This window comes from Cryptomeria japonica, chromosome 6, assembly GCF_030272615.1.
Source record: "Cryptomeria japonica chromosome 6, Sugi_1.0, whole genome shotgun sequence".
NCBI lineage: Eukaryota > Viridiplantae > Streptophyta > Pinopsida > Cupressales > Cupressaceae > Cryptomeria > Cryptomeria japonica.
In genome coordinates, this window is record NC_081410.1 from 586151444 (window position 1) to 586161688 (window position 10245).

Here is a 10245-nt window from a genome sequence, read left to right on the forward strand (position 1 = left end):
TGGGGTTGCCCATATTGTTTTCTGTATATATCTGTCTCTTCACATTTATTATATTTCCTTTGTTTTTTTACCAACCCTTCAATTATTATATTGCCTTTGTTTTCTAGTACAAAATTTTAAAGTTGCACCAACAAAATTAATATGGCAATCTAGCAACTGAAATCGTGAAAAAGAGGAAACTGAATCCAGTGTGATCCATCGTTGTGGTCTGAAACTTGACGGTTTGAGGCTTGTTTTATGTTGAGGAGCTGAGTAGAAAATTTCAAGTTGCAGTATAGACTTTGCAATAATAAATTATATATAAATAGATATTAAACTTAAATAATATTAATATGAAGGGTTGTATTTTTAAAAATCATTGGAAATTTAATTTTTTAAGTATGAATTGCATAGATTCGTTTGGTCTGAATTTTAAGTTTATGTATTTTGAAATTTGTCATAGTGACAAATATAATAAATTTTTAGAACTTATTGGAAACTTGTCGAACAATGACTGCAAATATTGGCTAAAATCAATAAGAGATAGAGCAGTCGCAACCCTTCCACACTAAGTTGCCAGCTTCTTCTGGAAAACCGTTGAGTCCTGGTTGAGTTCTGTCCAAATTCTGGTCCTCTGGAAATTCTCTCCAAATTCGTCTAGGGTCCTGAATTTGCCCTATGGGTTTGCTTAGAAGGGCCCAAGGTGAATTTTGGGTAATTTCCAATGAATATGAAATTCAGTAGTAGAACCCAGGCCAAATTTTGGCAATTAAACATGTTTTTTCAAATTTTTTGAAGTTTTTATTGCCTATTTGGTCAACTCTCCAACCCTAAAATAGACCACTAAAAAGGCTGAAAAGGTAAAACACATCTCCTTTGGGGATGAGACACTTGACAGTGGTGTATTATGAACTTATTTGCTGCTGCATATATGTATATATTTTTTATTTTTTATTTTTATATATTTTTGTACGCACGAACCCAAAGCGAACCCAAACCCACCCCAAAATAAATTTGAATGAATTTACTAACCTGATTCTGAAACCAGAATCTGAATCCGAACCGGGACCAGCAACTTAGCTTCCAAACATTGGTGAAAATATTTAAAGTGTGGTAAAAGTCGGTGGCTTTTACAGGCAGTGGCCAAAGCCTTATACCAAATAGATTCAATCTTTCATGAAAATTTTATGATACCTTTATTCCTGCAAATTAAAAACCAGTAATCTGCTTTCCTTCCATCATTAAGAGAAGCATACATACAGTGGATAACAATAACAGAAGTGACATAAATACATAACTTCCAAGATTTGTAAATGGATCAAAGATCCCAATTGTGGCGGCATGGAGCCATAAAGATAGTTGCCCAATCGCTGTGCAAAAAATAATAAACTAATCTCAGAGCAAAAATGGTAGAAATGCAACAACAAATAATGTTTAAAACATAATTTTTTGATCTAGTTTCAGTTAAATTGATAGCTTCATTTAAATTCTATATAAAAACGCATATACCAGAGGCAATTTTTAAAAAGATACAAGAAAAAGGATTGCATTTGAATAATTTTAGGGTTTTTTGAACCCTATAAGTTAGACATAAAAAATGAGAAAATTTCGAGTACTTGTTAAAGGCATGTGTCATAATCCAACTTGCAATGTTCAATTATAAATGAACTGATCTACTTCTAAACACAAAATGTATTGAGAAGATAAAAATATCTTAAGGCCAAGAAAATGTAACAAACATTTTGGTAACATCGCAAAGCAAAAATGTTACTTTGCTCCTCTTCTTTTTTACCTGAAAGCAAATCCTCGAGAACTTGGCTATGGGTAGCACAAAAAAAAATTGATACAGGTGTCATCTTCTTTGCTGTCAAATTATTGAGTACAAGGCTAGATTGGATCACTATATTAAAATCATTCACTGATTGAGTGATTTCAAGGTTTTTTTTGAAGGAAATCTGTGGCTTTTTACTACCTGTGCAGATTTCAAAGCTTTTGAAATACATATTAGGCTAAACAAATCAAAGAGAGGCGATCAAGAGTTTTACAGAATTGCAATTAACATGGAAAGTGACTTCCTTCAAGATTCTCCACAAATTGTGAATACTGTAAAAAATGCTGATGAGAAAAAATGGGCAGAGTTTGCAAAATGAAGTTTTGAAGCCCTATTGCACCAGTTGGTGTGCAAGTCCGTGGGTGTCGAGAGCATTGTGATGGAGAGAGAGATTTAGAGGACATAGTTGGAGATTGAAGCACCGAGTTTTCCTACCATGCGTCTTCTGCAAGTTTCTCATATTTCAACACACGTTAAAGGCTTCTCATATTTCAACACACGTTAAAGGCGGTGGGAGCTGGTGAAATAAATTAATTAATTAATTCTCCAGACGTTGCTAGACAATGATCTATATAATAAATTTGCCAACGGGAATTTTGGGCGCGTCTATTCTGGCTCCAAAACGGCAGTACAGATTGACTAACATGCGTGTTAGACGCCCATTTTACACCATCGATTTTGCAATAAATGGCTACGATTGACTAACACATCGCTATCACGCTGTACGAAAGGTCCGTTTTAGAGCCAGAATAACCGTGGCCGGAATTTTCGCCCACTGGAAATCGGCATGAGACATGACGTTTCGGGTGGGTTTCGCACATAGAATAGCCTTATCGGTTAATAAATAATAATTTTTTGGCTCACCTCAATTATCTGGCACCTTACACATCTCTGCAAATTAGTACTGTTTAGGAAGTGCAATGTACATGGTCACTGATATCGAGGAGTCAGAACAGAAAAGCAAAAACAGTGACTTTCAAAGGAAGATGTAGGCGCTATGTCAGCTAGTTATTAATTCCTCTCAAAAGTTTTCCTCACGAAACTTTGCACGTACAGACACAAAAGAAATTCGTTTTAGGGAACCATGAACCATTGATTTTAAAATTTAGATTCTCCATTTCAAATAAGAGACGCCTTCGGCGTAATTAACTGACTCAACTAATAATGTTTTGTGATCTTGTCCAATTGCCGATGAATTTCTCTGTAAATGAAAATGCCTGCTATTCTTGTTTAGTTATTTCATGTATTCTTTGAAGGACTTCTGTGACATCTTAACACAAACTGAGTCTGGTGTTATAAATGGTTCTAAATGAAACCCAATATTACAATCTCTGCAAACATTGGGAGCTGGAAAATTTGTTTGCTGAACATCATGTATAACTGTTCACTTATTGCTATAGCATAATTCCCATTTGGAACATAGTGATAAAATTTCAGAGATGACTTTCAGATGTTAGAAAACTTCTATCTATTAAATATTCACCAATTACATCACACGTCAATGGCTGCAGCGATAGCAATTAGCTCACATAACTATAATGCATAGCTTGCTTAAAGAGCAACTAGACACAGAGCGCAGGGGAGAGGGAATACCAACATAGGAATGTCAATTGCTCACAGTCAACACCTGGATGAAGAAGGTTTGTCCTCCTTCTGCCAAAGATGAGATCAATAAATTTGTTGTGGTTTTTGAGACCTGCCTCTCACTTTCTTCATCCCAAATTATGTTTTGTTTAAATCTTTGTGTGCTTGGAAGCAATAGAGATGGCATTTTCATAAATTGTCTACACAGTGTTTTAGATTCAGGACGCTCTTTTATAATTTTGTTAACAAACTTAGTCTCTGACATTGTCAATAATGTCAAAAGAGAAAGATCAAGGGCATTGATGAATTATTTTCTACCAAACCAGAAACCTGGGTGTCATAGTCTTTTTTTATAATGTCCCCTTTCTGAGATAGGATTTAAAAAATAATAATAATAATGAGGTTAAAATATAGATATAAATAATAATAGTAAAATATAATATAATATAATCACAAGTTGATTAAGTTTAATGAAAGGTCAAGAGGCATGCCATGATGAGTTGTGTTTCCCTCAAATGTAAAGATATAAGACGGAAGAACAAATCATTTGGAGGATGAAAAATTGGAATTGGGACAATAAGTCAGAAAAAGTAAAGAGAATAATAAAAGATTAAATTATATCTAACATTAACAGCAGCAATCCATTTGTGAGGGGATGTATCCCTTGAGAATGGTATGATTTTAGTGAAAGGATGTGACTTTCTGATGCGGAGCAGGGGTAGACAATAACAAAACAACTTCAGACAACTGCTTACAAGTACATTTGTTCATCAAACTATGGGTTTCCCTTCAACAATCCTCATACTCCCTTGTAGCCTTCCAAACATGGTTTTTTTGACATAACTTTCAGGTCAGGAATGGCATTCAAAATGTAAGGGCATTTCCAAATACCCTTTTGGACATTCTTAAACATATCTCAAAATCAGGTGGGGTCACTTTTTACAGAAAGCTCCAAATTTTGGTTGTCCTCCTTTTAGACTAGCCCTAATTAGGTAACTAGGCATGCTCCAAATAGGTTCAGGGCTTCAATGGAACCAACTCCTGTTCCAACACTTCAGACACATTACATATGATCTCCTACAACCATTCTTGCCACCAAGGATCCTCTCCCAACAGTCTAAAGTCATTTGCTTCAAGACACTAGGGTTCTAGGCCTGATACATTGAGATATCAGAGTCTCAGACCTTCAATGATCTTCCTATTAGTTTTAGTGATCAGATTTAAGTAAACTCAGAAATTAACTTAAATGTAAACACACAAGAGACACAAACACAATATACCCTGGGAAAACCTCCCTCTTGGAGGAAAAACCCAGCATCGAAGATCCAGATCAAAACCCTTTAGTATGAGCAAATTACAATTACAATAAGGATCAGATCACTTATCTAATAAGACTCCCAATCTAGGGCAGTGCTTTGTCAATATGAATTCCTTTATGTGCAGACCCTAATCTGAAGATGCACAGGCAGGGTTTCGGCTGTAAGGTAGATGATTGTCACAGCTTGATATCACCCAACAAATCTGCCAATAAGTCTGCTACCTGAAGATGCACAGATCTGAACTGGAATGGAGCTTGACATGCACAATATTTAGCACATATGTGAAGGAGATCTATGGCCTGGTCTGGCATACAAATTCGCCCAGCTGTTATGAAGCAATTCGTTGATTTTGTGAAGACCAATTTGCTGAAAAAGAGCAGAAAGGATATTTGCTAGGGCAGAATATTTGATTGCTAGGAATGATTGATTGAATGTATATATCTGATTGCCATGATTGAGTCTTGTTACATAGGTCAATCCTCTTACATAGGTCGGCCTAGCCTCATTAGGCCGACTTCTTCATGTTATTTTCCTTTTGCCAAGTTTGGTGCCCAAATCAAGTTACATTTTCCAATTGGGCCCAACCCAATAATTTGATTACAAGTTATATAAATAATTGCATATCACACGTTTCATTTGGGGCTGGACTCAATTACAAGTTACATTATGAGTCTCCCTTACATTTAACTTAATCACAAGTTACATGGTGTGATTTTGGGCCCAGCCCAATAGTAATTTAATCGCACAAGTTATACACCAAATTTGAATTATATTTATGTAATATTTAAATTTGAAACATAATCCGAGCTAGCTATAATTTCAACATTCCACATGTGCGACCGTACACCCCAACCTTTGCAAGTTTGCCATATCAAAGGATACATTATTACAAGACATTTCACCAAGTTTCAAGGAATTTCACCAGTGGAGTGGGGAGAAAAGCATTTTTTTCACTCACTGCTGACCCTAACTAGGGTTTCAGATAGTTTGCAAAGAAATGAATGGATCTTCCTTATATCTTAATGAAAACGAATGAAATCTAATGCAAAAGAAAGTAGATTCAAAGTTTTGTCATCTCCAATCAGTCTCAGGCCAACACAAGTCCGTACATACCCGTATAAACCAAGAGAACAACAGAAAGGCGTTAGAAATTGCAGAATTCGAGATGTTTATTATTGCTCCTTCTCCAAACATCTATCATCAAATCAACCCCACTTCGTTGTTACAAGGAATTTTAAAGGTTTTCCAACCTCCTCCAACAGTTACCAACTGAAATATGAATTATGGATTGGCAAGTCATCCATTAACACAAAAAGTGCAAAGTTGCTCTTTACAACATTATGCCACTTTTACAATATGTGCACTTGGACACCACTATGCTCCCTAAGACTCACACTAGACATCAATAAACATAAAATGGTCTAATGAGACCTTATTACATGAAAGAACATCAAACCAAAACCAAAAGACCAAAAATTGAACTCTTGGACCTAAGAGACCTATTATTGGACCTAGGGTGCTCCTGCACCACTTTCTCCACTAAAAATGGAGATATAAAAAAGGGGAAGCACTTCATTGTGGAAAAAGGAAGGATATGCATGTACGTTGGGAAAACAGAAAATTAGAAAGAAAAGCAGAAATCGAATAGGTAAGTCTATGTGTGGAGATCTGATTTGGATAAAGAATGATAGTCTGATCTGGAAGATAAGATAGTTCTGATCTGCAAGAAGGACATCGAAGGAAAAGAGAGAAATTCAATAAGCAAAGAAAAAGTAGAGATCTGATCTACGTAAATAAGATTCAGGCCATTAAGACATTGTGCAATATAAAGTAATTGGTTAATGCCAAATTGGGGACATTACAATTGGTATCTGAGCACCATTCCTGCCAGCTTGGGGACAGAGAATGTTGATGCAAATCATTTGGTTGAGGATCAAGTTTGGGAATTGGGTTAATAAATCAGAAAAAGTAAAGAGCATAAAAGATTAAATTATATTTAACACCAACAGCAACGATCCATTTGTGAGGGGATGTTTCCCTTGAGAATGGTACGATTTTAGTGAAAGCATGTGACTTTCCCCCACTAAAAATGGAGATATAAAAAAGGGGAAGCACTTCAGTGTGGAAAAAAGAAAGGATATGAACATATGTTGGGAAAGCAGAAAATTAGAAAGTAAATCAGAATCGAATAGGTAAGTCAATGTGTTGAGATCTGATTTGGATAAAGAATGACAATCTGCTCTGGAAGATAAGATAAATCTGATCTGCAAGAAGGATATCGAAGGAAAAGAGGGAAATTCAATAAGCATCTGATTTAGGTAAATAAGATTCTGGCCATACAGCCATTGTGCAATATAAAGTAATTAATTAATCCCTGATTGGGGGCATTACACTTTTCGAAACTGATTTGCAACAAACAAGGATGCTTCACTGCATAATTTGCACAGAGCTCCATGTTATTAACGAGAAAGTTCATCTTTCACTAACATTCTTCTTGAAGAAATAAAAGACTAGAGGGACAACTCCAAATACTTGCTAGGTTTCTTCTTGCTAGGTTTCTTCAGTCGAGAGCCCGCAGAGACTGAGATTCTCTATCTTGGCCTCTAACATTTCCACGAGGTCCATAGCCACTATACCTACAATATGTTTGAATATTTTGCTCTCTTTGTCAGCAACAATTTTGTTGATGAGATCCACGCGTCCAGTTGTTAGAGACGTGCATGAGAGAACTTCTAGACAACCGTAAGAAGCTTAAGAACCCCATCCCAAAAAAACCCTGAGTTTGTCAACTCACAAATTTTGACAAAAACCTGCAGAGCCTTGTACATTTTGCTTTTTTGGTAAAACTCGTCTGAGACTCAATCAATCTTGGACTCACCTTGTTTAGAAAGAAACCCTTGACATGAAAACTTAAAACACTCACTTAATTTTCGGCATATATTCATTTAGCAGCAGTTTCTTTAAACCCTCGACAATCTGTTGATCTATGAATCATTGAATGATCTCAAATTCAGTTAATCATGAGCAGTTTCTAGAATTGGGTATCTCCTAGGTGCAATACAGCAACCAATCCATTGAAATTTAGAAGTTGGCAATTTGTTACTGATTTATTTTAGAGGATTTGCAGCTTTGATTCATGTAATTGATGTTATTCTGAACTGAAAACAATAAATAAGGAAATTATTTTTAAATACAGTTTTCTGAAATAGACCTCGTCAGTGTCATTTCCAAAATGGTTTTAACTGGCTTCCAACTAATAATGTTTAGTGATGTTGTCCAGTTGCTGATGAACTTCCTCTGTAAATGTTAAAGCCTGCTGTTCTGGCTTACCGATTTCATGTATTCTTTGAAGGACTTGAATGACATCTTCACGCAAAATGACATCTTCACACAGACTGATTCTAGTGCTATAAATGATTCTAAATCAAACCCATAATTACGATTTCTGCAAACATTTGAGAGATGGAAAACTTCAGAGCTATTAGATTTCCACAATGCATTCAATAAATGTGTACAGTTTCTAGATTTGATTGTGTAAAATTTTGTGACCATCAAATTAGATTTCTACAATCCATTCAATAAATGTGTACACTTTCTGAATTTGATTGTGTAAATTTTTTTGACCGTCAAACAAATTTACACAGTCAAATCCAGAAACTGTATACATTTAGATGGAAAACTTGCTTTCTGAAAATTATGTATAATCGTTCACTTCTTGCACTAGCATAATTTCCATTTGGAACATAGTGATCAGATTTATGAGATACTTACATCACACTTAAATGGCTAAAGTGATAGCCATTAGCTCAAAAAAAATAAAAATTAATAACTACCATGCATACCTTGGTTGAAGAGCAACTAGACATAGAACGTGGGTGCCAACGAGTGGCAAATCCCAACCTATTTGGATCAAGCTATGTGGCAGGGCCACTTCCAAGCCCAATCGCCACTTCTATAGGGCTTAGGTGCCATCAGAAACTCGAATTGCTGATTCCGCATCACTATCATTGGCACTGGTACCTCCAGGGATGTAAAATGCCAAAGACTAATTTTTAATATTTTTGTGGTTTTTGAGACCTGATTCTCTCTTTTTCCATCAAAAATTATCTTTTGTTGAGCTCTTTGAGCGGTTGGAGGCATTAGAAATGGCATTTTCATATATTGTCCACAGTATTTTGGATTCAGGATGCCCTTTTATAATGCTGTTAACAAACCTTGTCTCTGGCATACTCAATACCATCAAAAGAGGAAGCTCGTAGCCGTTAATGGATTTGATTTTCTGCCAAACCAGAAACCTCGGCTTCATAACCTCTTCCACATGGATTCGTAAAAAGCTAGGGTGCTTTAGTACGTAACTTGCAGGGAGCTCCGTGTTATTAACAAGAAAGTTCATCTTTTCACTAACACTTTCCTTGGAGAAAGAAAGGACTACAGGGGAAGCTCCAAGTAGTTGCCAGGTTTCTTCTTCCGAAAGCCCGCAGAGTTTAAGATTCTCTATTTTTTCCTCTAACGTTTCCATGCGTCTCATAGCCACTATACCTACAATATATCTGAACACGGTGCTTTCTTTTTCGGCGCCAATCTTCTGAATGAGATCCAAATGTGCAAGCGTTAGAGAGGTGCGTGAGAGAAGGGCCGAAGTCACCTTTAAGAAGCTTACGAGCTTCGTCCCAGAAAAACCCCATCCTTCCCAGAAAGCAAGCGAGGGCTTCAGGGTCTTCTCCAAGCCAAAACTGAGAAGTCTCGGTGCTTTTAACAGGGCTTTAACGAGCACATCCTGGGACTGAAATACATTCTTCAGAAACTCCATCATGGGAAAAAGGCTATTCTCGAGGCTATTGCACAAAATGTATGGATTTTCCTTCAAAAGTTTGACCAGATTTTGATCCACAAAACCAAAATCTTCCAGTAGTTTGAGCTTAGGCTCCAACGTTGTTTCTACATATCCAAGAAGTTGGGGCTTCATCCTCATCATTTTGGCAATTTCGAGTTCAGTGAAGCCTCGCTTTTTAAACGAATGAATGACCTTCTCTACATTGTGGAGGGTTCAAAGGTTCTGCAAGTGGGGTCTCAACCTGAGAATCCGAGTGATGTCGGCCTCAGACAGGTTAAGTTTGGTGGAGGCAAATTGTGAAAACAGGCTCTGAGAATGAGCTTCAGTTGAGAAAACATTGCGAAAATGGAATGGGTGAAAAGAAAACAATTTGCAAAATAAAATGGAGTTCATGGGAGCTGCTAGGCTACGACATGACATGGTGTTCATCATGGTAGCTACGGCAACAATAGAAGAACAGACGAGGGTTTCGACCAAAAAAAGTTAGAAAATGTGCATGTTAAAATTTTAATATAGGGAAGGGTAAACTAATCGAATTGATTTATTTATAACTAGCACTTCGATCAAAGGATAATCACTATAATAATAAAAAAATAGAAATTCCCTTTCTAAGTGAAAACATATGATCAATATTCAATACATTTTTAAGATTAAACTTTTGTTGTTAAGCATTTTTTTTTTTAATAATAAATGTATCA

General features: G+C 36.2%; 1 protein-coding gene across 1 annotated transcript; it reads right to left on the reverse strand.

Annotated features, from left to right (window-relative positions):
* Nucleotides 1-1212: 1212 nt before the first annotated feature.
* Nucleotides 1213-10025, reverse strand: LOC131035720 (transcription termination factor MTEF1, chloroplastic). The gene is made up of 2 exons (XM_059207511.1): nt 8556-10025; nt 1213-1349 (listed from the first exon to the last, which is right to left on the reverse strand). Exon 1 carries the CDS (start codon nt 9686-9688, stop codon nt 8810-8812), a length of 879 nt encoding a protein of 292 aa, XP_059063494.1. The 5' UTR covers nt 9689-10025; the 3' UTR covers nt 1213-1349; nt 8556-8809.
* Between the last annotated feature and the right edge of the window lie 220 nt (nt 10026-10245).

Excerpts from the sequence above, each read along its gene's own strand:
- LOC131035720 (XM_059207511.1), bottom strand. The coding sequence starts at position 9,688 with ATGATGAGGATGAAGCCCCAACTTCTTGGATATGTAGAAACAACGTTG.